The sequence below is a fragment of the Hippoglossus hippoglossus genome, chromosome 5, assembly GCF_009819705.1.
Source record: "Hippoglossus hippoglossus isolate fHipHip1 chromosome 5, fHipHip1.pri, whole genome shotgun sequence".
NCBI classification, from domain to species: domain Eukaryota; kingdom Metazoa; phylum Chordata; class Actinopteri; order Pleuronectiformes; family Pleuronectidae; genus Hippoglossus; species Hippoglossus hippoglossus.
The window spans coordinates 22,091,810-22,119,533 of record NC_047155.1 but is presented as its reverse complement, the minus strand read 5'-3'; the positions used below and the strand labels follow the sequence as shown (position 1 = coordinate 22,119,533).

Below are 27,724 nucleotides of genomic sequence, written 5' to 3'. Positions count from 1 at the left end.
CATTCTCAACCTGTAGGGGGGCCCACTGTCTCCTCTCCTCTTCATCCCCTCTGTAGAACCGTCTGCATTCAAGAGCACCAAGATCGATAGAATAAGATTTGAATTAAACTAAATATCAGCTAAATAACATTAAAAATAAATAATTATCTAAAAAGAATAAATAAATGAAATTTCTAAATAAAAACACTTCTTCAAAGGCCCTTGTCAGACCCGGATCATGACGTCATAGTGCTACGTGGAAAGGAAGTAGGGAGCAGGCTAATGCTAATGCTAATGCTAGCTGGGCTACAAGCTGAGAGCGATCAAAACAAACGATGGCGGCCGAGCGACTGAGTCGGGAAACGGCTTGGATTTAGCATGGGGACGCTTCTGCTTTGGTGGTAGAGGTAGAGCTCATCATGTGGAGTTAGAGAAAACCCGTGCGTGTACACCACTGGCTGACATTATGCGGTTTTGAGAGAGAAACGCTGATCCTGCGAGCTGTGTGTGGGATTGATGTTGTCCCTGTGCACCAGCGATATGCGTCGGCTAACGTACAGCTTTGCTAACTAGCTCGGCGGTCGCTAGCTGGCAACACACTTATACGGCACGGGAGGAATTTGACATTGCCAAAGATCATTCTAGCCAGTTGATGGTAACGTTGACAAGAAATTAAATGCGGGTGAAGTGACGTCGCGACGCCAAAATCCCTGTTACGTCAGCGTAACCGTTTCTGAACTCGCTGGTTGCTAGCGAGCTAAACATCAACATGAGCTGGTTCAACGCTTCTCACCTGTCCAGCTTCGCCAAACAGGCGTTAACAACAGCTCAGAAGTCCATCGACCGTGTTCTGGACATTAAAGAAGAGGACCAATGGGGTGACATGACTGTGATGCCCTATGATGGTAAGTAATGTTGCTCATGGTGGTAACGGCTAATGTTTCCACTTTACACAGCGGTGGATCTGGGATTGTTCTAATTCAGGGGCCACAGTTAACACAGAGTGGCCCTTATATGTTCAACATGCATGCACACCTCCTGATTCCGTAAGGTGCACGTTTAAATCGTCCCTTGTTCAGCTCTATAGCTCTGAGTAAAGCCTCATATGTTTTGCATATATTTTAAATATTGTTGCTTGTTCAAGCACATTGTGTACTTACAAATTGTCACATTTATTGTTAGTAGTGACAAGTTTATTAATAAAAAAAAAAGACTATTTAAAGGACTAGGACACTTCAGGGACCAATCAGGTTTCAGCAGCAGCCAGCGCCATGTTGAATTGAAAATATCTTTTTGCCAGATGTTACCTTGCCTGGAAAGCTGTCGTTAAGTGGAGGATGGGGGATGACGCAGTGGGAAACATCCCCTGAAGAGAAGACCACCACTCCGCCTCCCTCCTCTGAGGCCATCACCACGCCTGTCACCCGCACAGTTGTGGATGAATCAGAAAACTTTTTCAGTGCCTTTCTGTTAGCTGTAGATGAACAAGATGCCACCCAAACCCAGGTCGTGTCTGTCGCTCCTGCTAAGTCCCAAAGGCGCCCTCGGGTGAAGGGAAAGAAAAAGAAAGAGGCTGGGATCCAGAAAGACTTCGAGAGTCAGAAGTCAACATCCACTGATGAGAGTGATGAGGATCAAACAGTTGCTGAAAGCCAGTCGTTTGAGTCCGAGTCTTCACCAGAAGCCCCTCATGCAGACACCATCCTCCTGCAGCCAGTTTCTCCTGTTTCTTCTTCCAGTGATCTTCCTTGTAACCCTGACTGCAAAACGAGTGGTGTAAAAACAAATATTGGTTCAACAGTTTCTCTCGATCCAAAAACAGAGCAGCCACAGCTGCCATCAGAACAGCAGGTTGAGCAGGATACCATTGACTCCTCTGAACCTTCTGCTGTCACTTCCGAACTAAAGAGCTCTACACCCACTGATTCTTCGCCCCCTCCATCCGCTAAGGAGGTACTCATGGAGCATAAAGACTCAAAGGTTGAGGACCGTCAAAACGATACCCCGTCCCCTCCTGTAAGTGCTTTTTCCTCAGGAACCTCTACCACCAGTGACATTGAAGTGCTCGATCACGAGAGTGTGTTGAGTGAGAGCTCAGCCAGCTCCAGACAAGAAACGGGTGAGGGTAAGGCTGCCCTTCACTTAATGCAGGGCTCTTTCCAGCTTCTCACTGCCTCCACTTGTGGAGATTTTCCCCGACTGGAGGACTACCCCAAACTCACAGAGAGCTGCGGTTCCTCCTCAGACGCATTCGAACGCATCGATTCATTCAGTATGCAGTCACTGGATAGCCGGAGTGTCAGCGAGGTCAACTCAGACGATGACATCCCCAGCAGTCGGACACTAGCGTCTGTCACTGCAGGCCCTGCTTCTCTAACAGTGGAATCAGCTGTTTGTCAGAAGCAGGAAGATGGAATGGTGGACAAGGTAGGAGATGAGGAAGACGAGGAGGGATTCACTGAAACGGCGAGGGAGCAGTCGCTGGATGAGATGGAGGAGAGTGGACGGAGTGCAACGCCTGTGAATTGTGAGCATCCTGAAGAGTTAGTGGAGCAGGATCGAGGATCTGAGGCAACCGTCACACTGTCGGAGCTCTTCTCCAACGCTGAAAAACTGATCATTCCACCAATCACAGAGGAGATGAGAAGTGTCTCAACAGTTCAGATATTGGAGTTTCAAAAGGTAACAACTCACGTCAACCTACTATGAAACTATGTGATGATCATGATGCCTGTGAAGACTCTCAGTCATCCAGGTCGTGGTATTTCCAAAGGCTGTATTAAGGCATTTGCACTTGCTTGATTTTCTTGTAGACATTTCACTTCATCCAAAAAGCTTCTTCATGTCATAACTGAAAAACTCTTTCGGGTATGAAGTGAAACGTCTTCAAGAACAAGTGCAAGTCCAGGTGCCTTCGTATAGCACTAAGAAATATGTGGTTGGTTATATTAGTTTTAAAGATATGTTTATTGCACATATTATTCATATATTTTGTGTGTTTTGGACTGTATTTGCTTAGTAGAGGTTTTCTATGGGCAAGAGTTGGCTAAATATGATATTCTGCAAAAGTAAGGTTACAAAGTCCATATATCAGTGTTGGTCACGCTGAATACACTAGAGGTTTTTGTTCAACAACACACGTCCACCAGTGCATTACTTTGTCACAACACTGGTTAACAAATATGAAGGACAGTTGTTATAAACTAGTTTTGTATGTACACTTTTGCAGCAGTATGCTAATGCCTTAAAAACCTCTGAAATAATCCAAAAAAATAAAAATACATCGATGCATTATCACTAGAACGATGATTATCAAGAAGCAACATTCCAAAGGAAACAGGAAACTCAGTATTTGCATAGAATTCCTCAGAATGCTAAAGATAAAGTAACAGCTTTATTACACTGTCACATCGAATTTTTTTTGTTCAGTTAATCCCATTTTTCCTCTGTGGCCAAGGACTACTGTACAGTTGTGTATTTTAAAAACATCTTTAAAACAGCATAGAAGATTTGTTCCGCCAAATATTTGTCTTTTTTTTTTCTTAAGTCCAAGAATTCGTTTTCTATGGAAACAGGGCATTTCTAAAAATGTGTTTAAACACATTTTGGGGTTTTGACTACTGTTGTAAAACATCCAAAATTGTTGTTGACATGTTTTAGGTCATTGATGAGCTGTCAGGCCGCCTTGAGAAGAGAGAGTCTCAGCTGCTGGCAGTCAGCAAAGACAAGGCCAGGCTGGAGGAGGACTGTGACAATCTCAAAGAGTCAGTATACGACACACACCTGGTTCACACAGGCACTGTGACTATTCTTGATAAGGCATTTCTGAAAGACACACAGCAAAGCTTCTGGAAAGCTTTAAATAGTAATTATTTTTTTACCTTTATTTACTTAAGTATTCATTAAACCTACAGTTGAGAAATACTGCTGAGATGTTAAGTGATCTGGCTGAAAATAATGTATCTGTGCTTTTTTTCAACAATGAGCTCTTTCACTAATGAGTCTGTTCATCTCCCAGTGAAGTGATAAGCCTCAAGGAGGAAAGCTCCACTGTGCAGTCTCTAAAGGATGAGTTCACCCAGCGCATCGCAGATGCTGAGAGGAAGGCTCAGCTGGCCTGCAAAGAGAGAGATATAGCCAAGAAGGTAACTCATACTCGAGATCAGACACAACTTTCTCCTTCTCCCACTAAATATTTTTTTTTTCCTTAGACCCACAATAACATTTTAGTAATCTTTTAAAAAAAATGTATTTTACAACTAACCCGCATGTATCTCTTTTGACACTCAAAAACTAAATCACAAGTGTCCAAAGTTTCTGTATCAAAGATATTTTTCTGTGCTACAGGAGATAAAGGGCTTGCGAGAAGAGCTTTCTACGAGGCTGAACTCCAGCGACACAATGGAGATTATCAGGGAGAAGGAGGAGCAGATCAGAGGTCTGCTGGAAGAGGGTAAGACACGTTTAAAGATTAAACCAATTATTTACCACCCTCACCAACTCACTATCTGTCTACTCAAAACGGGCTGCACAGTCAACAAAACATGTTACGTAAGGCCAGCTGTTGATTAGCTCTTGCTGCTGCTTTTATGGTATCCAACTTGGGTCATGTAGCACATGAAGAATTCATATTTTTTATTTGGTAACTATGGGACCCTGCATTTCTTAGCTGTGTCTTATGTTCTGGGGCTCCTGCATCCATCAATATTGTTGTGTTACTAGCTATTTCTGGTATAAATGGTTGATTTAAAGAAAACTTGGTGACACTAAACCTTACTGGTGACTTTATACCCTAAAAATACTTTACAGTTTGAAATATCCTTAAATAATGCTCAGATGTGGTGGGTATTTACTCAGCGCCTGTTTTTGCATTTTCCTAAGTATGTATTTATTTGTTTCACTTTTAGGTGAGAAGTTATCCAAGCAGCAGCTGCAGCACAGTAACATCATCAAGAAGCTGCGTGTGAAGGAGAAGGAGAGCGACACAAAGACCATCAAGCACCAGAGGAAAATCAAGGAGCAGGAGGAAGAGCTCAGGCAGCTCCAGCAGGTCAGAATTCAGTCTAGTTTCTCAAGCGGTCACATTCAGACTGAATTGTCTTTGAGGACGAGTTGATCCATTGTTTAACTTGTTTTTAAAGGTGTTTCTTATGCTACTCTCTTTGAAATTAATGAGCCAAAAGAATCACGCTCAGGACTGAAAGATATTGTTTGTGAACTGAAGCCCAAATACATCAGAACAATGTTATTGCTTCCAGCACTCGCAGCAACATGTTAAACCTGTTGATCTAACACAATGATGACTGTAGTAAGCTGGATCACGTCATTTTTGGTTCAGATAGTGTATCAAGTAGGGATGGGCATTCGAATAAAATGTCTTAATCGATCGTCGGGAGAATTAACGATCGATTTTCGATTAATCATTAATAACTTAATAACTATTTATAGGCTATATTAAAATGCAGTGAAAATAGAAAAAACACAGTGTGTTTCCTCATTGAGATCTTTATTACAAGATGAACAACTCTTGTGGCAGTTAAACGGGATCCGTTCAATGGTTACACTTGAAAATATGCGCTGCTATACTCTTAAGCAGCGGAGCCGTCAGCTAGAAGCTCCCGTCGTGACGGAATGTGATATGCTGGTTCCAATAAGTTTATCAGTTGTCGAAAACCTTCGCCCTCAACAATACTTAAGGGTAGCATATCCATCTCGATGAACTTGCAGATCCGTTGGGTAATTTTCTCTGCTCGTTGTGCATCGCAGCTCCTCCGTGCTAACACCGAGTTGATGCTAGGTTGAGACCGAGAGCAGGATGCACCGCCACGAACCAGGGTCGGATGTGCGTTGTTCAGGTGGTACATCATTTGAGTCGTGGCCGAGTTGTACTTATACACAGCTTCGCAGTGTTGGCAGTGAACTAAGTCATTTTTTAAATCAAAATGGTCCCAAGCTACACTTCGGCGTGACCTCTTCATGTTTACTTTTGAAATACACGGAAACTCGCAGGTAACTGAGTAGGCCTGTGGCGTTTTTTTTTTTTTTCAAACATTGCCCCGTGTGGTAAAATGTTTAATTGCTGCCACATAGCGAAATCCATTGCATTCCTTCAAGACTCACACTACGCAACAGAACATGCATTAGTTTTATCGATGAAAAAATAATGTCATCGACGAAATTCTTAATGATCAATTAATCGATCGTCGATTAATTATGCCCATCCCTAGTATCAAGCCTTAAGTCAAAAAACCCAACACAACTTAATAATATCTCCTAGCAATACATTGTTTGCAAATACACGATGACACGCCTATTTCTCTTGCAATGTCCTATTTATAGTTCAAGAAAGTTGAAGAACAAAGGGCCTTTCATTGTTGTGCATCTGTGCTTTTATTATTTGTTTACCTCTGGTTTCTCTTTGTCTTTCATCATATGAACTTGTGTACAACATGGTTTGTTGACTCAGCTGTTGCTCCCTGGTTACTGATGTCATGATGAGATAATGTGTTAGTATAATATTTTACCACCATTCTGCCCACTTTTGTAATGTGTGTAGTTTCTAGAAGGGAAGGAGGAGCTGGAGAAACAGCACAGGGAAAACATCAAGAAGCTGAATTCTGTGGTGGAGCGGCAGGAGAGGGAGCTGAGCAGGCTGCAGTCAGACTCTGATGAGCTGCAGGAAAAAACCCGAAGCGTACAGGCTGCTCTGGACAACTCTTATAAGTAAACACTGCCATGCCCTGCTATTAAAACAATACTCTGTATTACTGTAAATTTAGTGTCAATGTTGACAGAGTACACAACGTGTTATTTGGAAAGCGATATATACTTTGTGCACTCCAGCTTTATTTGATTTGAAGTGAAGCAATGCAACTGAACTTTAAGTGTTTACATTCACCTGTATTTTAGAGGGGGGGGGGGGGGGTGGGGTTACATCTACATTATGTGAACAGTGTAAGAACTGTAGCCATTTTAATTTTATAAATTTAATAATACCGTATATATATACCCCAGAGTTAATGTTTCATTTCATATCCTATGTGCTGGAGTACGAAGCCAAAGCAACAAAGAAAAAAAAAATCACTCTTCTACTTCTACTCTCTGACTACACTGTAAAAGGGGTCATGATGTTAATGATCTTCTTCATCATCTGTTTTCAGGGAGCTTGCAGAACTCCACAAGACGAATGCCAGCAGAGCCAGCAAGGCTGAAGTAGCAGCCCTGAGCAGGGACACGCAGGCGAAGGAGCAGCTGAGTCTGGTTCTTGAGAAAGCCCAGGATGAGGCCAGGATGCAACAGGAGGCCCTGGCCAACCAGGTAATAACATGCTCAAGCAGTAGAATTTTTTCTTTTGTTGCAGGTGTTGAAGGATTATCAGACTTATCAGATTGCTGCTGTGAGAGGGACCAAGCTCATACCGAATAAGTATTGCAACATGTACAGTATGCTGTGGTTTATACTCCCTAAATCTTTATCCTCAAGTGTGAGTCAGTTGTGCAGCTTTAATTTGAAACAGATTTCTTTGAGGTGGTGCTGGAGCTATTAAAGCCACAGGCACCCGGTGTTGATGTTAATTAATTCTTCACTGGACTCACTGTTCAGTTTCCTCTGCTTACATTCACACAACTACTATGAAAGTGATACCACCAGAGATGGACAATAATAACTATTTTCTTTACAGAATATTATGATAATTTTGTTGGAGGTACATTGGACAGAAATGTGAACATAGCATTATGTTATGAATTTTTTTTCTTAGAGTTTTTCTCACACTTTTGATCATTTCTTTCATTTACACATTTACAGACAGTCACTTCCTAACTGCCAAGTTCATTTCTTCATCTACTCTTTTTAATGTTGTGCACAGGTGGCTGACCTGAGGATGGCTCTGCAAAGGGCGGAGCAGCAGCAGGCAAGGAAAGAAGATTATTTGAGGGAGGAGATCAGTGAGCTTCAACAGGTAACATATGCCTGATAGAAGGTGGCCAGGCATGCAAGGTAATTGTGTCAGGGCAGGGTTTGTTTAATGCACGCCATATTTGTTTTTCTTGTCACCTTCCACAGAGGCTCCAGGAGGCGGAGACCAGGAACCAGGAGCTCAGTCAGAGTGTTACCTCGGCAACACGGCCCCTTCTACGACAGATTGAGAACCTACAGGCCTCATTGGGCGGACAAACAGCATCTTGGGAAAAACTGGAGAATAACATTTCTGATAGACTAGGTAAAAAGCAGGAGTTTATCTGTATATGTAAAAGAGTCAACCAAAATACTGTATTGTGCAAAGTAGGTAAAAACTGTATCTCTTTACTTTTAACAGCCAATGCTCAGGCACAGCTGGCTGTTGCCGTGGAGAAGGAGCGTTCCGCAACGGAGGAACTGTTGTCCATCAAGTCCCAGCTGGCCTCTCTGGATTCCCAGAATTCTTTGCTGCGCCAGGAGAAAGCCCGCTTCATGGCACAACTTGATGCTGAGAAGAACAAGAGAGAGAAACTGGAGGATGACAGCAGCAGGTAATAGATTACAACTTTACAGAGTAAAGTGATGATGTACGTACATCAACTGGTCAACTGGTTCTGTTTGTGACAGTAGGGTCTAGGATAGGGCTGCAGGATATTAGGAAAACCTGCAATAACCTTGTTGAATATCGTGATGACGATATGACTTGCGATTAATAACCACAAACAGTCCCTGGCTACGTGGTTAATGTGTTAATCAATGTGGCTATTAATCGCAAGTCATATTGAGCTCCACAGCCCGCGGAGAAGGCACGCAGTCCGGCCACAGCCCCACCAAGTCCAGGGCAGGCACCAGGGAGCCATGCACAGCTCCACTAAGTCCACTTACATTGTTAATTTTGGGTCTTTTCATACATGTTTGGACCGTGCTAAGTTTGATTTGACCGCTCTGTCAGTAATTTACTGCTCCTCTCTGAGTCTCTACCATCTGCCCTGTGCTCTGCACGGGACGGCTGATGAATGTGCGCTCTCTGAACAAAGATTTAAGTAATTAAGAAAAGTAGACAGAGAAAGACACGGAGAGAGACAGAGACAGCAGCGGACTCAGTGTGTGTGTGTGTTTTCCCTCAGGTTCTGGGTTCATCATAAATATGCTACACAATTATTTTATATAATCAACCGCTCATAGTTTCCTGTGTATGTAAATGTTTTTTAGTCACGCGTGTAGATCTAAATATTGCAGCTTAAATCATGATGGTAATGTAATTTTGTTGTCAGGAGCCTAAATGCTTTGCAGTCATAGTATACGATGTATAAAGGAGTGAGAGCATCATCATGGCTATTAAACCAAGCAGCTTTTTCCAAGCTGCTTCAGAGAATCTATAAATAGCAGAATTCCCTGACGGGGCATTTAATTCAGACCAGAGTGGTTAAAGTGCTGGGTGTTGTGGTGCGACACACCGGACAGGAGCCATATAAACTCAACCCAATGCCCAGGGTATTTTGTCCTGTTCGTATACTGTTAAGGTTACTGTTTCAAAATCAAAGAATAACGCAGGTTAATCAGGCAACTTGCATAATAGGATCTGTTTTAATATTCATCTGAAGCCCTTAAAGCTGAGTAAATCCATACACATGCTATTTTAAGGAATGGTATTTTATTATCAACTTGATGTGTTTTTCTAAAGTTTTGTTTCTATGGTCTTCTTTGAAATAGCTTGAGTCTCAAGTGTACATGACATTTTACTAAGCCATAACGGGCAACTGCCTCTTTTGACATTTTATAAAGATCAACACAGTGATTTCTGCTTTATCTACTGTTTATTACTTCTCCACATTTATCAGGAAATGCTTGTGGTCAGTTACTGGCTCTGTTTTGTGGCTCTGGGCTGCTTGCATAGTGTATATGATGAAATCTTTACTGTTTCCTGTGTTGCACTGTGCAGGCATTATGTGACAAAGAGAGAAAATATACCACATGGCAGTAAAAAAACAATTTAAAATGTTACCATTTATCTGAAAATGAACAAATCTTCTCTGAGGTAAAAATATTGCACAACCCTGTCTCTGCTTTAATGGAAAAACTCAGAGAATTGTCTGTTTATTTCATGCTGTTATTACTTTTATTTGACAATATACCCACCAGAGACATATTCCATCAGTTCAGTCTTAAATACTGTTGATTGCTTGTTGTGACTTCTTGCTTGTTTTGTCAACGTAGGGAGCATGTTGAATTGGAAAATCTGCGAGGAGAACACAGTCGGATGCTGGAAGAGACCAAGAAGGAAAAGGTACCGTCATGCTCTCTCCTACCACTGTTGTCAATGTCTATGAAACGGCTTCTTCACGTGCACATTTTTGCTTCTTCTACCAGCTGCTGCTGGCCAATCAGCTAGAAATGGAGAAGATGAAGGTGGAGCAAGAGAAGAAGAAATGCTACTTGGCTCAAGAGTCACTCAAGGAAAAGGTTCAGGAGGATTTTTGACATTATTATCATCAAATTTGTTGCATTTAATGAGCATTTCTCCATTTAAACCACAGATATGTTTTAGTTTTTCTCTTGATCGGTTGTAAAATTATTCCCATTCAGGAGCGGAAGGCTTTGACCCACTCTGTCGGAGAGCCCCCTGCATCCTCCACACCCTCCCTGTCCCGCTCCAGCTCCATCAGTGCGGCGGACAATGCTGGTCTGCACACGTCTCTTCTTTCCCAGGTAAATACTGGGGAAAAAAGTTAAACTCTAGAAATGAATATCAGTTTCTACATGCTTGGAATCGTGTAGCTTGATTGGTTTTATACTTTGTTGTATTCTCACACAGGATGACCCTTCAGACTACTCATTAAGCACCATGGCCATGTCTGTGTCCATGAGCGGAACCAACCTGTATGAGGCCGCCAGGCTGTCGGGAGGCTCCAGCATCATGGAGAACCTCCAGTCTCAGCTCAAACTGAGAGAAGGAGAGATCGCTCAGCTACAGGTAGCAATTCAGAAAAAATCTGCATAAAGCTACTTAGAACTTAATTTACTATTTTAGTGGTTCATCTATGTCACCACCACCTGCCTGTAAATGGGGGGCTCAATAAATGTACTACGTTTTAATATAACAAAAAAAAAAAGCATTTCATTGTGCGGAATTGTCTGTCAAAAAGATATCGTCATCTCCTGCACTCCAAAGCCGTCACTAGTTTTTACAAGCCTTCTTTCTTTCCTTCTGCTGTTGAAGCTTGAAATCTCTAGTCTGGAGAGGAGTCGCTCCGTGATGTCAGAAGAGCTGGTTCGACTCACCAATCTCAACGACGAGATGGATGAGAAGGTGATGGAGATCCCCAAGTTGAAGGTTCAGCTCAAGGTGGGCACTGTAAATCTTGAGAATAGTCCCAGAGATCAGAAAAGGTGAATCCTCAATGAACAAAAGGTCCTTTCTCATAATTTGTGTGGCTGTGCATTTCAGGAACTGGAGCAGAGGCACAACACTATCCTGCAGATGTACGGAGAAAAGGCTGAAGAGGCAGAGGAGCTGAGACTGGACCTTGAAGATGTGAAGAACATGTACAAGATCCAGATTGATGAACTGCTGAAGAACCAGAAATAAACTGTTTTTACCGTACTGGGACTTTAACTTTAATCTTTGTTAAAAGAAAATTAAACTTTATCTCTTATTTTATTTTAATTAATGATCATATTTAAGTGGGGTGTTGGGATTGTTCATAACATACATTGCATTATTACAGAATCAGTATGAAGGATAGCTCGAGTTTATGATTCAGGTGTCCATTTGAAATCTGAGGGAGCTAAAACCAACTTTGCTTTAGACATAAAGATCTCGATTGAACCTTTGACATGGTATTGTATAGACACTTTATAGCTGTAGGAGATGGCAATGTTATATTTGCACTACACAAAACCATCCTTGTTTATTTCTCGAGGGATAATCCGAAAGGTTTAAGAAGTGTATTAAGATTTGTACAGAGAAACATGTTTTTATTCTGAACTCCTTACAAATCACAAATGTGGTTTAGACCTGAGAGTAGTCTGTGACCGAAATCCTGGAAAGTGGATTTTAAATTATATAAATATGTAAATGAATAAACATTTATTTGGGCTGTGAAATGTAAAATGTCGTTCTTTATTTGAATTGTGTTAAATCACACATTAAAAGGGTTTTTTTCCATCGTATTCACACCTAATACTACATTATCACAATGCCACGCACAAGACAATTACATTTCCACTTTCTGAAGAAGTCCATATAGTTGTTAAAGCTATACCAATATTTGTACTCACACCCATAGTCATAGTTGTAAAGTGTGATTAATACAATTTCATTCAAATTTACATTTTGTATTTAGTTTAAAGAAAAGTGGGAATCAGAGTTAACCACAAATATCCACAAATTCTGGATAAGGAGAAAATTCTCTTGGAAAGATTCTTCTTTTTAAATCACTACTTAGGTCGCGAGTAATTGTCAAAAACAAATGTACCATGCTGGAGAGAGTGGAGCAACAGACACAGATCACTGACATATATCTTGGAAATTCCACAAATGATCAATGTTCTGGAAAACAGTGAACATGACAACAGAGAAGATACTTGGGACATTCCTATGAGTTAAATGTTTCCTTATCTTGGTCATTTTAATTTCAGAAAGAAGATATGAATGAGGGATGGGTGTTAAAATATTGCTGATAGCTATTAAGAAAGCAATCACCAGAAGATAAGGTGGGCCATCCCAGTCAAGAAAAGTGGATGGAGGCAGTAAAGGAAATTTGTACAAACAATACAACACAGCTAAAATAAAAAAATTTAAATGGACGTTATTCATAAACTAATAATAGAGACAAAGGATATGGAGAAGACTTATGGAGTTATTTAATGAAAACTCATGGATAGACTGAAGGAGGTGTGTTGCTTGTTTGTTCTATATGACAGATACATATTGAAAATAATAATAAAAGATAAACTGCGTACCTTTTTTAAAACATTTTATATATGAGACATGAACTATATAACGTATTATCATTCTAAAATAGTGAGGAACAGGGTGTTACTCACACAGACATTTGATTGATCACATTCAGGTCAGATTCTATGAGACGTTGAACTTTTTAATGGTGTGTTTTTACATTTCTTAAGGTTTTGTCTCATGTTCCTGCTCCAGCTTTGTTTCAAAATTAAACATTTATTATAAAGTGGTCATCAGAAGATGGGCTGAGGATTCAGTGCGGTCTACAGAGAATAGTGTGGTAAACAGCGCCTCCCTGTGGTGGGGTTTGCACACTGCAGGCCGGTATAAGGTTTCCGGTGTCATGGCGACCACCGGCACCACAGACGCTTCAGTGAGGAGAGAAGCAGCAGCAGAAGGAAGAGGAGGAGGAAGAGGAGGAGGAGGAGGCTGTGTGCTTAGGTAAAATGTCCCTCACTCACACTGACAGCAAACACTTTTATTCTGTCAACATGTTAAAGGTTGTTTCTTTGTCCAGTTATTCTGCTTCACGTCGGTTTTGTGAAGAACCGACGCGACACGTTAGCAAACACACGAGTTTCTCACACGTCAGCAGCGAATCACGCGTCGTTTTCTTCCACTTACATTTCTCGAAAGAGAAAATAGTAAGTAATGCGTTATTACTCCCTCATAGAATCAGTAATGACATTAGTCTGTCCACTCACTGACCGCGTTCAACTTCAACTAACTGGCTTCAGGCTAGCTCAGAACACAGTGGAAGCTAATTAGCTAGCTAAAATAAAGTATACTTCTCACATTGAGGACGAAAACACATGAATAAAACGTCAGGGGACTCGTTCACTCTGATTTTCTACTGACGCTCTAAGAGTCTGTGCAGCTCCTCAGCACATCTTCGTCTGGTTGAGCTGTTCCATGAGATATCACTGATGAAGCGAGACGTCGTTTTACAGACACAAAGTTTACTGTAACTGAACTCATCAATCCTCTGCCCGTAGCCCTCAACAAGAGTTACAAAAAACTACCCCAAAACTACCTTATTAACAGGGGGAAGAACTTAGAAACCTCAGAGAGAGCCACACGTGAGGGATGCCTGTCCCAGGACGGACAGAAGTGCCAGTATAATAACAGTATTCACAACATTGATCAGAAGAAACAGTGTGTAACATATGTGTGTAAGTATTAAGAACCTGTCAATTTCTTATCTGAATTTAACTTTGTGAAAATATGTAATTAATGACTGGCTCAGACTTTATCCTTTACCTCCTAGTGTCACCAGAGCTGCAGAATAGACTGTTGACTCCTTTTGCTAAATCCAGCATCACCAGTCTCGGCTCCGTCACATGTAAAACAAGTTGGGATTACAGTGATTACAGCACAAAGGTCACACTATTGAATTATAAGTGAACTAGAAGGGAACTAAGTAGAGCGCATACCTCCACCAAAGCCCAGCTGTCCTAAGTCCCCTTAAATTCAATCAAGCTGCACTAAATTACACACACATGTCAGTGCCCTCCCTATGTTAAATCAACTTTACTTACTCACTTACTTATATCTATCTATAATATATACTATTTTCCCCCTTCCTGATCCATGAATTATTTCCTGGGTAAACTGTGAAAATGTGACAAAATCTCACAATGTTAAAGAAAGTGAAAAGAACTATCCTGGATCTGCCCCTTAATCCAGCTCCATATCAACATGTCACATGTTCTTCCCTAACGCATAACACATCCCTCCTTTAAGTTTTGTGGTAATCTGATCAGTAGTTTTTGCGTAATGTTGTGTATAAACAAACAAAAAACACACCGACAGGGGTGGAAACGTAACTTCCTTGGTGGAGGGAGCAAAGGTCACACGTTTGATCCATCTGTGATTTTAGGAGGTAAAAATATATTTAAATCAAGGCTGGGTTCAGAACATAAATGCTTGAGACTTGGGTCGTGAAAATATGTGTGTTGTATAAACACTGGTCTGGAGCTGTAGATGTCACATTATCACCAGCCAGGAGTTTTCATGCTGCCCCTCCAGTCTCAGTTCTGATTGTTCAGACAACAGTTGTAAAAAAAATGGTCAGCAAGACTTCCTGCAACAGGACCTTTCCCTCTGTGGACCCCAGATCCGCCTGGAGCTACGTTCCCACACTTAAGCTTGTACACACACGCTTTGTATACTGCTGTGTTAGGCTCTCTCCCAAGATCACAGAGTGCAAGTCTGAGTCCTTGTCTGTCTCATCTTTTCTCACAGAGGGCTGTGAAGCCAGGCAGCCGTCTCACATGTTTGTGTAATTCCGACTATGCTGCTCTTGGTAGCGCTGGGAACAATATTTTCTCAAGCTGTGGTCCCCACTGAGGAGGCTGCGGACACCAACCACGAACCACCAGCACCGCTCCTCAACTACAGCAGGATCTCCCTGCCGCCAGAGCACATACCTTACTTCCTCTACAACAACAAGAGGGTTGCCAAGCAATGTCGTCTGGACCCACTCTGCCCTTTTAAAGTAAGTTATGGATTTCTGTATAAGGATGTGCACATTGCTCTCCTGTAGCGAGCTAGAAGACTCAAAAGATTGTCCCAGCTCTTTGTTTTATGGTGTCACAGATGCTTCATAGACTGACAGATGTCTGAGCCTCCTCAGATGTTACTCATTTGTTACACATCAGGATTATTTTTTGTTCCTCTAACTTCTTTAAATAGGTCATTCCGAGCATTTTGTTCTACCCTAATTGGAGCAGTTGAGTTAACTGTACAATTGTAATTATAGTTGTAGTAAGAAGAGTATTTGGGCGAAACAGGTTTTTCGATGCTTACTATTGTATTAAGTTATTTTACTTTTGACTATGTTACCACAACATCAGCTTAATTAGAACATTAAATTGATGAGCAAATATATTTAATCTATGTATAGATTGACTTGGTTTTTTTATAGTTTTAATGAATTTAAACCCCCCCCTCTCTCTCTCTCTCTCTCTCTCATGCACCTACACTCACACACACACATACACACATACACACACACACGCACACGCACACGCACACGCACACACGCACACACACACACACGTGTTACAACAGGATGCACCTCTGGATTTGTCGGCCTGTTGGGGTTATGAGAAGAACTGTGATCCGGGGAAGCGCTTCGGTTATCCAGTCTGTACCAAAGCTGACTCTGGATGGTACTGCTCCTCACATCACTGTCTTCCACACGTCATGTTCTCACTTTGTTCTTCTCATCTGTATAATGCAACACACTTTACATAATTTACATTCTCATTTTAGTCACCTGTGATGTGTCAGATACTCTGTACTCTTAAATATCACAAATAATAGTGCTCTTTTATTCATAGGTAGTGATTTCACCCACTTGTAGTATGCATCATTGATGATCTGTTGCTGATGTCCGTACATCTCTGATCTTTTAGGGCTCGTTCACTGGAGGCAGCCCAGGAGCTTTTCTGGAAGCAGGCTGATTTTGGCTACGTCAAAGAACGTCTCTCCGAGCTCAAAGGACTCTGCAAGGCCAGCAAGCCGGTTAGTATGCTCATTTCCTTAGTTCCCACGGACCTACTGAGTAAACAGGAAGAAACATCAGGTAGAAAGAGACCCAGTGTGTAACAGGAGTCCACAGACAATAGGCCTGATTGTCTGTGGGAATGATTCACACACAGTTCAAAAGATACAGACACCACTCTCACAACTAGTTCCATATTTCTAACCTAATGTATTTTTTCAGGGTGACTCATCATTAAGATGCAGCAGCCACACTAGATTCTGTAAGGCAACTAACCTTTATCTGGACTTACGGAGTCCACGCAGAAGTCATGAGAGGTCAGTACAACTCAAAGTGACACATCCTTAAAGAAAGCTTGACATCAATACTGATGAGTTAGAGAGCTTTGAAACTCTTCACGTTTATCCTACAGGTACAAGGAGGACTTCATCCAGATGGGGGAGATTGGTGGTCACTGCAGACTGAACAAGCGAGCACTCGCTGCTGAGGGAGAGCACCAGAGCCCCTTGCAATCCTGGTGAGAAAATACACACACACACACACTCTCTCTCAGCGGCTCCCTTTGATATGAGCTCTTGGGAATTGCTGAAAATGTGTTCATGGTTCATTTATGCCATAAGTCTAGCCATAAGTCTAGTTCCCTGACCGGGAATCGAACCCGGGCCGCGGCGGTGAGAGCGCCGAATCCTAACCACTAGACTACCAGGGACATGTTTCCTGTTGGTTACACACATTCTGTGACAATCCTCAAATAGACTTATAAATGACTTCAGCATCAGAGTAGAGGCTCCTTGTTTACGGTTGATTTTTATTTATTTAAAATAATGTTTACTTTTGTTTTTTCAAGGAGTATTGAGGACTGAGTTACAGAATTTAGCTGCCTACTGATGAAAAAAACCCGCTGGAGCAGTGACCTGCCTTTAAAATGTTAGAATAGTGAAGTCACCATTCACGTAAAAGTAAATATAAATAAAATGTGACTCATATATATGTAATGCCATTCTAATAATTCTAAGGCAGACACTACTGTAGTCACATTTGTTGCTGTGATCATATATCTGAGGGAGTAAAAAAACCAACACATGGCCTCTCAGTGCAGTGGCCCAGAGGAATGAGAACATAGCCAGGCAGGAATTTGGGGGGTGGGGCTCTCAGGAATCACAGGGCCAGTGGCGCAATGGATAACGCGTCTGACTACGGATCAGAAGATTCCAGGTTCGACTCCTGGCTGGCTCGTCGATCTTTTCCATCACTGATTTGATACATGATATGTAAAGCCTGTTCTACTGTAGTCACAGTCAGCAAATTTCATGCTGTACTGAATGTTAAATGAATTGACTCCAATCCATCCTGCTGATCTTCGGTTCCACAGGAGATAGGCCTTAATATTACAGTGTACAATATTACAGAGTAGTATAATATATTACATTTTTTTTTTATATATGATTATTTTATGCCAGATACTCAGAGCAACATTTGATAATCGCTGTGAAAATTAGTTTGGCCTTTTTTTATGCTTTCATTCCACTTGTCAGTGCAAATGCTGGGGTCATCAGTCTGCATTTCTGTCTGATATAGTTTAGTTTAGTATGTAGGATTTAGAAATGTCTAAATCCTACATATAGGAGCTTGAATATAAATCAAATCACAGTAGAAAACAATCGTTTTTTGGGGTTGTAATGATTTCTATTTCCACATTGTGCCACCTGTGCAGCATTTCCACAGTATTTCCAATGATACTACATTTATTTGCTGTTTCTGTAGGTATGCTGAGCTTCAGACATACACGGAGCTGGACTTTCATCCCATAGAGGATGGACACTGTGAAATCATCATCGAAAAACCCACTGTTTTTATGAAGCTGGATGCTGGTAAATAACACAGATTTACCTGACTCAGTTTAATGCCCTGCAATCAAAACAAGTAGCTCAAACCTTACCCCAAAACGTACGTGTGCACGTTTAACTTGACATTGGATGAAGATTTCCCTGCAGTCGTTTCAGCATGTAATAACATGTAACAGCCAAAAAAAAGATATGAGTCCCCTAAATATGTCAATATGTAAATGGTTCTTCCCTGACCCATATCTCATCCTTCTACCAAGCTTCAGGGTAATCTCTCCTTTAGGTTTTGTGTAATACTAACAAACCAACTAACAAACAAACGCTGATGAAAACACAACCTCCTCTGTTGAGGTAATAATGTAGTGAGAGCTTGACTCTAGTTTATTATTCTTTAAGTCTGTACGCATGAAACAGACTGATGCCAGTTCACTTATTTTCTATTTTCAGTTATGACATGATGACACAATAATAACTGTGTGTGTTCTTCAGGGGTGAACATGTACCACCACTTCTGTGACTTTGTCAACCTCTACATCTCCCAGCACATCAACAACTCCTTCAGCACAGATATCAACATCGTCATGTGGGACACGGTGGGTTGTTATGAGATGTGGTTGTTCAAATTGAGAGGAACGTTCCTGCTATTACAGCTGGAAATTACTGCTATTCATTTACAACTTACTTGGTTGTTGCATTTTATGTCACTCTTCCGGACTGATGCAAAAGAAGACACATTTTAAAGATGCTCATGTCACATCTTTATTTATGTGTGAAAATAAAACATGAGGCAGGGTTTTCCATGTGGCCTGCCTCTAGTAATTGGTGATTGTCTCTTCTAGCTACATAAGAAACAAATTCACATTTATAAAATTAAATCCTCCGGCTGGGCTCAGTTTATAGGACATAAAAGTCTGTTCTTGAATCACAACACAAGATATCAAAATGCTGATCCATAAAGCGCTTCATTATTTTGGCATATGGAGTGATGTATTCTAGCTTCCTCTCTCTCATGTCTGATGTTACTGCTCAGAGTGACATGAAAACACAAGAATCTAAAATGAGCACTGTAACCACGCAAGAAATCAAAACACTAGTTTGGCTGCAGTTTACAATGTCCACAGTTTTTGTTGAACAAGTCAGTGGCATGAGAGCCTGATGAAGACATCAAGGGGAAACACCAGTTGAAAAACAGAATGATTTATGGGCAGCCTTATCCGGCCCATTGTTCCCCCACCACGCATGGAGGTAGAGAGGAAAAAGGAAAGAGAGAAAAAGAAGAGGGAGGGAGAAAGAACTGACAGGGAGAAGGAGAGCAGCGACCTTTCATCACAGGCTGCAAACCAAACAGGATCCGACTGTCGGATAACAGTGTGCTAACAGGTTCTGTTTAAAACTAAAGCCTCAGTAAAGTAAAAGTTTGATAACAGACAAGTGACTCCAAGCACTGCTCACATCTGTTGATGATTTTAATTTTATTGCTTTGTTTTTCATTTCAGTTGTGACATTAATTTAAACAACATTTGTTCCCTTCTTTTTTATGTCTTTCCTCAGAGTTTTTATGGTTATGGAGATTTGTTCAGTGAAACGTGGAAGGCCTTCTCAGACTATGACATCATCCACCTGAAGACCTATGACTCGAAAAGAGTAGGTATAACGCGTTGTAGGGGGGTTCTTGTAAAGGGTGTAGTTTTTCTTGTGTGAGCCAAGCTACAGGGACTTTAGATAATGTCGATATTTTTTTGGGTCTCACAAGTAATCGTACCATTACTTTTCCTTTTTTTCACCAGAATGCAGATGAGTAAATAAGACACAAAATTCAAATTACATTGTGCAAACTTGTAGTTACCATCTTGAATTGCTGGTAAGAAAATAATGTTATCTAAATAATATCATTCTGGTATGTTAACACATATGATCTGGAGTAGTTGTTTTTGGTGGAGCACTGGGTGTTTTTTTAACAGGAAAAATAATTTAGGTCACAGGAAATATTATGTTTGCTGTATCCACAAACAGTAACAATGGTCTGGTTGAAATATATATATAGCAAACTGCAAAGTTAGCATGTTCAACCACAGCTTGAATAAGAAATTAGCACCAGGCATCGACACATATTCAAAGTCCATCAATATTCTATCATGTGAGTATTACATGATGACATATACACAAACAAACAGATACCTGGTCCATGCTGAATACTGTCTTCATTCCTTCCTTCACACTTGTCCATAGGTGTGTTTCAAAGAAGCCTTCTTCTCCCTGCTTCCCAGAATGAGATATGGCCTCTTTTACAACACACCTCTCGTAAGTTACCACCCCACACGTATATTTGTGCGTGTGTCCACTAACAGAACCTATTTCTGATCGAATTGTACTGACCTATTCTTTCAGCGTTGCCTTGTTTGTGTCTGCATTTATGTTTTTATCTCACATTTTGTGATACATTAATGCACAAACATGCAGTTCAGCTCAAATATTAATGTGATGTATTCAGAAGCTCAGCAGGACCTCATGTCATATAAATGATAATTTCAAGGAGATGACTATAAAGACGATACCACGTAAATATGTGTTGTCCTATGGTTGCTGCCTTGATGTGAGAAATATTGATAGGTCACACTCAGGCTGAGGCTCTTGATTACCCATGGTGCACATGTCATGTTTATATTCATGTGCTCACATTTACAGCTGCAGTGAGAAATACTCAGACTCGAGTAATGCATGGGCTCATGTGATATTCATTCCAGGGAGATAAGGAAACATATTTACAATTGTCATATTCCCAGTGTATTGCTTTTTTCAATCAAAGTCCAAGTGTGGTCAGATCAAATTTACTTCCAATTTTATTTCAAATCTGAGAGTAGATATTGTTAATCTTTTTGAATGACTGTATAACAAAACTGTAATTGTAATACAATATTTTGAATTGAATATTGAAATAAATTGCATGTGTGAGTGACATGGACCCTTTGTGTTGTGTGCTGATGGCAGATCTCAGACTGCTACAGTGAAGGGATGTTCAGGGCTTTCTCCCAGCACGTCCTCCACCGGCTGAACATCCTGCAAGACGGGCCGAAGGTAGGAACATCGTCTTTTAGGAAACACTAATTAAAGCTAGGGTTGGTAATCCTGCAAAAAGCGAGAAAGAGCAGGCTACACTTCTAACTGATACGTTAAAGGTACGCCTCCAAAACACATGAACGCACACTGCCTGATAACTACTAGAGGCCGACTTTTCCTTGACTCACCCTCTTACTTCTGGCAATCACCCATACAGTTGGTATTAATTCTAAATATCAATATAGTTCAGAATAACCACATAGCTGAAACAATAATTATCTCCCTGATGGTCTAGTGGCTAGGATTCGGCGCTCTCACCGCCGCGGCCCGGGTTCGATTCCCGGTCAGGGAACATTTATTATCACCATTCAAGGAGGTTATATATTTCCCTGTCTACTCAGTTTGTTTGGTTTGTTTGTTTGCCAGCATGAATATGAACGGAACAGATTCACAAACCACACCCCTCAGATTCCTCCCTGGGTATGTTCTCATTCCTCTGGCCCACTGCTCTGAGAGGCCTAGTGTGTTTTTTTACTCCCTCAGATATATGATCACAGCAACAAATGTGACTACGTGGAAGTAGATGGAAGCATTAAGTACCTTAGAATTATTACAGTGACATTACATATGAGTCACATTTTATTTATATTTACTGTGAATCACTGAGGTGAGTGATGACTTCATTCTAACATTTTAAAGGCAGGTCACTGCTCCAGCTGTTTTTATTCATGTCAGTAGGCAGCTAAATTATGTACCTCAGTCCTCAATAAATAAAAACAAAGGCAAACTGTCTTTAAGAAAATAAATAAAAATCTTATGTAAACAAGGAGCCTTTACTCTGATGCTGAAATCATGTCTTTTTATGCATCTATTTGAGGACATGTCTCAGCATGTGTGTAACCTCTGAACAAACGATCAAAAAACTGTTCACATTGCTGAGGTAACATGTCCCTGGTGGTCTAGTGGCTAGGATTCGGCGCTCTCACCGCCGCGGCCCGGGTTCGATTCCCGGTCAGGGAACATTTATTACCACTGATCAGGGAGGTTATACATGTCCCTGTCCACTCTGTTAGTATGGTGTGTTTGTTTGTCAGCAGGAATATGCAAATACTACAGATTTCCACATAATATGGGTAAAGTTCTTGAAATTGGCCAAGGAACAACTGTTACATTTTGGTACAGACCCTGACAAAGAAGCGGATCCAGGAATTTATTAATACTTTCTTTAACATTGGGAGATAGCTAATTTCTTTGTCATTTTCACTGATTTCTCAGGGAATAATTCATGGATCTTGATAAAAATAAATTAGGCACATTTAAAGGACTAATATCTATGAATGTGTGCAATTTGGTGCAGCTTGATTGAATGTGAGGGGAAGGCAGGGCCGTGGTGGTGGTATGTGGTCTCCCATTTTACTTTGTGTTTCATAATATATACATCAGCGTGCTTACCTTTTTGCAGGATTATTGCTCAATCCTGCTCGGATAAAAAACACAGCAGATATTTAGGATGTCTCATTGCCTTTTTCCAACTAAACAAACTGAGAGTGATAACACAGTGTTGAAACCAGAGCCTGCTTGCACGTTTGCACATTTGGTGTCCTTTTAACACATGTACCAAAATAGCATGAGTGAAAGGAACAACTGGCAGTGTTAACAAACAACTCACGGTTCGTTCTTTGCCTGTTCAAATCACTCAATTAAAAACTGGTCAGCACTTGTATAGAAACATTAATGTGCTCTGTGTCTCATTAACTTAAGACCTGCTACAAACGTTCATCCACAAATGGCTCCGCTGTTGCTGCGCTAGCAATATCTTCACCTCTAGTGGTTAACATCTGATGCACTTGCATCTGTCCCCGGGGATTATTACCAGTGAGGGAACAAAATGTTTTATTCCCGCATTTGTTTTCTCTCCATGTAGTAGTTTAAACAGCGGCTAATGCAGACAGTGTGTGAATGAGAAGGTTTCGATCATCTCCACAAGTCTCTCTTCTTTCTGTCTTTGTGCCTTGTATTAGGGCCAGGGTTCGGCGTTCTCACCGCCGCGGCCCGGGTTCGATTGCCGGTCAGGGAACATTTATTATCACCATTAAAGGAGTTATATATTTCCCTGTCCACCCTGATTTGCATGGTTTGTTTGTTTGTCAGCAGGAATATTTTTTTAAATCAAAGTTTCAGAAAAAAGTCTTGTATTCGGGTCAGTATGGTATAATTTCTCTTCAGAGTTGGACACTATCATATCAGTTTATTTTCATCATCTTTAGTAGCTGCACTTCAGTCTTATAATAGTAAGGGAAGCCCTGTCTTATATCTCTAACTCTCCAACATTCCTCATGGGACTTTTATGATCCCGGGTTTGAAGTACTTGACTGTATCTTTATGACCCGTAAACCCCTGATAACTTCTTCCTTCCTGTGGAGCAACTCATTGGGAATTCATGGCTTTCATTGGAAATATGCTAAGAAGCTTTTCAGTGAGACATGAGGCCGCTGGCGATATCAGAGCGGCTACTGAATGAAAGGTCTCCTCTGCCTTGACCCTCTCCTCAGCTCCTCCTTTCATTCCTAGATTAATGGTACTGCCAGAGACTCAAACCGCTGCCCTCGTCCATTGTGTTCTGTTCATCCTCCTCCTCAGCCCTTCTCCTCCTGTCTCCTCCTCATCATCATTTGCTCTGGTCTTCCTCAGTACAGCATCTTTTTTTAATACCTTCTAAAACGTTTTTTAAACAAAAGAAGATAGATCTGTTCTGAATACACATACACTCACTGCTTGTAGTGAGGTGCTGTAGTTGAGGGTTGTTTAATATGTACAGGTGGTCGCACAGGCTTTATGTTGCTGTAATTGTCATAAATGTCATTCAATTATAGTCAAGTTATGATCCATATTAATTGCTCCCATATGCTACAAATGGTGACACCTAAAATATAAAAATGCAAGTACTCTGTCAGAACACAAGGTGGCAGTAGTAGAATGCAGAATAGAAACATCTCTGTACTGCCTGTGCATATCAGAAAAGTAAACCTGAGGTTCCACTTTAAAAAACGACTTTTGAATGTGACTTCAGCTAATTTGTATCCGTTCATCCCTGATGTTTATAGACATTTGAAGAAGAGGGCTTTAAATGATTCTGAATGAACATCATGTTTTCCCAGCCACTTGTCTTTTCTGTCCTTGGCTGATTGATTATTGGGTGCATCGCCTTTTTCAGGAGGGGCGTGTTCGTGTCACCCTGCTGGCACGCAGCACGGAATACAGAAGGATATTAAACCAAGTGGAGGTGAGTCCAGCACCACCTTCCCTCCGTCCCTCTCTCTCCCTGTTCCTCTTTCTTCCTTGCACTTGTTCTCCCTTCCTCCTGTTCCACCACCTGTCCTCCTTTCCCTTTCTTCTGTCTTTCTCTTACCCTCTTTGTGTCTCTTTCTCTTCCTTCACTTTATACAACTCTCCCGTTCCCTCAGCCCCTCCTCTCTAACATTGATTTACTGCCCGCCTCTGTTAAGTGCCTATTTAAAATCTTATTTGCTATAAACAGTATGAGTAAAAAAAAACAGGTCTGTGATTTATATGGTCACTGCCCACATTTGTTTGCTCTCTCATTGATCAGACAACACGTCCCTCTGTTGTTGTTACAGCTGGTAAATGCCCTCAAGACCGTGCCTTTACTGCAGGTCAATGTGGTGGACTACAAATACAAGTGAGTTATAGAGGGCTACGAGAGCTATTCAGTGCTGCTCAGTGCTGTATAAGAATAAAGAAGGTGTTAAGCTTTATGTTACATAACAGTGTTCACACAACGAAGATGATTGATGTCCGACTCCCTGTCTGTCTTTCAGGGATGTTCCCTTCCTGGAGCAGTTGAGGATCACCCACAACTCTGACATCTTTATAGGGATGCACGGGGCAGGTCTCACACACCTCCTCTTCCTCCCTGACTGGGCTGTCATCTTTGAGCTGTGAGTGGCACTTAATGTTTGCCTGTGTGTATGGGTGTGTGTGAGAGAGAGAGAGAGAGAGAGCGAGAGAGCGAGAGAGCGAGAGAGAGCGAGAGAGCGAGAGAGAGAGAGAGAGAGAGAGAGAGAGGGAGAGAGAGAGGGGAACAGAGAGAGCGATGGGTTTGGCAGCATGCTGAGCCCAAAGTGCCCCTCAGCCACTTGGTGTATGACTGTGAAATAATGCCTAATTAACCAGGCATTCATCACACCCAGCTACCTAGTGTAGAGCGACTGATTGAAGTGTGTGTGTGGGAGCGCCACAGTTTGCATACAGTGAGAGAGAGAGAGAGAGAGAGAGAATGAGAGAGAGAGATGGAGCAACAAAGAGTAAAAGTGAGGCAGACAAAGGAGAGAAAGAGATAAAGTGGTTGCATCTGTCCCTCCCAGATATAATTGTCAGGATGAGAGCTGCTATCGAGATTTGGCTCGGCTGCGGGGCATTCGATACGTGACTTGGCAGAAAATGGACAAAGTGGTCCCACAGGACAAGGTAGGGGAAACTCCCGTACCAGCGTTCAGCTCCTCAGCATGAGCTTTCTCAATTCATCACACCAATCCCACACGCACACACACACACAACCACTTGCACTCCCATTCTCACCTTCAATTATGTGCAATTATAGACACAGCAGAACAAATGTACAGTCTTAATTTCTCTCTCATGTTGTGTGTGTGTCACCTGAGAGGAAAGCCCACCCACACAAGCACACACATTCCTGTTCTGCCTTGTTGTGTTGCTTCCCGATGGTTTTACGTTCATTCACTGTACACACTCTCCTCTCACCCCTCTCGCAGGGTCACCATCCCACCCTCGGGGACCATCCAAAGTTTACCAACTACTCTTTTGATGTGGGGGAATTCATGCGGCTTGTGCTGGAGGAAGCCGATTTCATCACACAGCATCCCAAATGGCCGCGCAGAGCCCTTCATAATGAACTGTAGACACACAGAGAGGATACAAACATCTGACTGCTGAAGAACGTCTAACATGATCCTGCCTTTTGTTGTGATCAAAAGACTTCTTGACTCTGGCAGTGTACGTTTAGCATTTTTTGTTCAAAATGACCTCAGTCACCAGTGGTCGGACAGAAGGTTTGTCAGCTCCTGTCCACTGCTTTGATAAGTCTGGATGAGTGAAAGCAGTTTGGCCAACAACTCGGGTTTGAATAACTGTCATCAGCTCTATTAGTGTCAAATCAGTTAAAGGACGAGGCGTGTGCAGTCGAAGTGTCTGGAGAGCGATAAGATGTGTCCTATGTTTCTTCATTACCTCCACTGCGTCGACTTCATTCCACGCCGACAAAGTTAGCTAATGAGCAGCTGTTGCTGCGTCCTGTCACATGCGACATCTTGTCACATTCGATTAGTGTCACCTTGATGCAAGCCTCCTCAGAGTTGTTGACAATCACAGCAGAGCTTCTGAGCACATCCAGCAACACCACTCTAATGTAATGTGTCGCGTTCACATGCTGGATTTTTCACATATAGCGTAGCAGCAAACCTTTTTACTTCGCGGTTGTGAAATCATATTTTAAGTGATGTTCACCAAAAACTCACAAAATAAGAGACAGAGGGTAAGTGAGAGACTCCAACTGTTAAGAGGCTTCTTTTGTATCAGTGAAATATCAATATCAGTATTCGTGTTATTTGGTACAAGCAAGGACACTAATACTTTCAAACATGTTAATATTAAGTATTGCGAAAGAAACATTAAAGTATTTGCTTTTTAAAATTACCTTTCACTTTTCTGTCCGTTTACATAGTTTCTTTACATTTGTCACAGTTGTTATTTAAACTCAAGTCCAGTTGGAGTATTGATACAGTTCTGTCGATTGGACAGCTCTGTCTATTTCATTGGAAGTTTCTTTGCACTTGATCACATGAAGTACATTGTCAGTGTGGTCAAACGATGAGGGTGCTGCTGCCAGTTGTTATCGCTCCTCGAGCCTTTTGAGTGCTGCTGCTTTTACACTTTACAGTAAATTAGTCTGGAAGAGAGCGAGCACAATTTGCATGCAATCTGCTGCAATGCACAAGAGCATTTGAGAGATCAGAAGATCGTTTCCGTGTTTCTTGGCCTCTCCATGAGTTTGATGTTTTATTTATCGATGAAACCAGTTTGAACTGAGTCAGACCTTTTTTGGTCAGGGCTCCGCTGGTCTTGTGGATGATTTCATATTCTAAAGCTGTGTAACATTTTGAAATAAATAATTCCAAAAATGCTGAAGCATGTCTCCTGTCTGCTCTGGCCACATGAGGCATTAGAGATTTAATTCATCTTAATGTAATCAATCATCTTTTGATGTCTGACCTTGCGGGGGGGGGTAAAGAGTGAGGCCTCTGTCTTGCCAGTTCTTGCTGATGCCAGACAGCTCTATGCGGCGGGTTTCATTATTTTAGTAAGTTCAGGTCTAAGGAG

At 41.5% G+C, this 27,724-nt stretch overlaps 2 protein-coding genes and 4 non-coding genes across 8 annotated transcripts; 5 read left to right on the top strand and 1 right to left on the bottom strand.

Moving 5' to 3' along the window:
* The first annotated feature begins 255 nt into the window (after positions 1–255).
* Positions 256–12,045, top strand: tmf1 (TATA element modulatory factor 1). Its single transcript, XM_034585384.1, has 17 exons — positions 256–884; positions 1,280–2,661; positions 3,640–3,743; positions 3,998–4,124; positions 4,327–4,432; positions 4,887–5,029; positions 6,536–6,702; positions 7,140–7,296; positions 7,847–7,939; positions 8,044–8,200; positions 8,297–8,489; positions 10,156–10,225; positions 10,309–10,401; positions 10,525–10,647; positions 10,754–10,912; positions 11,159–11,284; positions 11,387–12,045. Exons 1-17 carry the CDS (start codon positions 749–751, stop codon positions 11,525–11,527), a joined length of 3,477 nt encoding a protein of 1,158 aa, XP_034441275.1. The 5' UTR covers positions 256–748; the 3' UTR covers positions 11,528–12,045.
* A 1,180-nt stretch (positions 12,046–13,225) lies between these two features.
* Positions 13,226–27,532, top strand: eogt (EGF domain-specific O-linked N-acetylglucosamine (GlcNAc) transferase). Of its 3 annotated transcripts, none has more exons than XM_034586180.1 (16): positions 13,226–13,339; positions 15,143–15,395; positions 15,971–16,071; positions 16,318–16,426; positions 16,629–16,723; positions 16,819–16,923; positions 18,171–18,277; positions 18,740–18,843; positions 19,802–19,894; positions 20,480–20,551; positions 21,239–21,325; positions 24,522–24,590; positions 24,946–25,007; positions 25,147–25,266; positions 25,693–25,795; positions 26,101–27,532. In XM_034586180.1, exons 2-16 carry the CDS (start codon positions 15,192–15,194, stop codon positions 26,245–26,247), a joined length of 1,578 nt encoding a protein of 525 aa, XP_034442071.1. In that variant the 5' UTR covers positions 13,226–13,339; positions 15,143–15,191; the 3' UTR covers positions 26,248–27,532. The 3 variants fall into 3 exon arrangements, with proteins under 3 accessions (XP_034442071.1, XP_034442070.1, XP_034442069.1); XM_034586179.1 differs by having other exon boundaries at positions 15,968–16,071; XM_034586178.1 differs by lacking the exon at positions 13,226–13,339 and adding an exon at positions 13,399–13,542 and having other exon boundaries at positions 15,143–15,393; positions 15,966–16,071.
* Positions 17,044–17,115, bottom strand: trnae-cuc. The gene has a single exon. It is a non-coding gene; the product is annotated as a tRNA-Glu (tRNA).
* trnar-acg lies at positions 17,570–17,642 on the top strand. The gene has a single exon. It is a non-coding gene; the product is annotated as a tRNA-Arg (tRNA).
* On the top strand, positions 21,588–21,659 carry trnae-cuc. Its single transcript has one exon. It is a non-coding gene; the product is annotated as a tRNA-Glu (tRNA).
* On the top strand, positions 22,256–22,327 carry trnae-cuc. The gene has a single exon. It is a non-coding gene; the product is annotated as a tRNA-Glu (tRNA).
* Positions 27,533–27,724: the final 192 nt, after the last annotated feature.

Coding starts and splice junctions, on each gene's coding strand:
- tmf1 (XM_034585384.1), top strand. CDS start 749: ATGAGCTGGTTCAACGCTTCTCACCTGTCCAGCTTCGCCAAACAGGCG. Junction 4,433..4,886: donor CAGAGGTCTGCTGGAAGAGG/GTAAGACACGTT, acceptor TTTCACTTTTAG/GTGAGAAGTTATCCAAGCAG. Junction 7,297..7,846: donor AGGAGGCCCTGGCCAACCAG/GTAATAACATGC, acceptor TGTTGTGCACAG/GTGGCTGACCTGAGGATGGC.
- eogt (XM_034586179.1), top strand. CDS start 15,192: ATGCTGCTCTTGGTAGCGCTGGGAACAATATTTTCTCAAGCTGTGGTC. Junction 15,396..15,967: donor ACCCACTCTGCCCTTTTAAA/GTAAGTTATGGA, acceptor CACGTGTTACAA/CAGGATGCACCTCTGGATTT. Junction 16,924..18,170: donor CAGAGCCCCTTGCAATCCTG/GTGAGAAAATAC, acceptor CTGTTTCTGTAG/GTATGCTGAGCTTCAGACAT.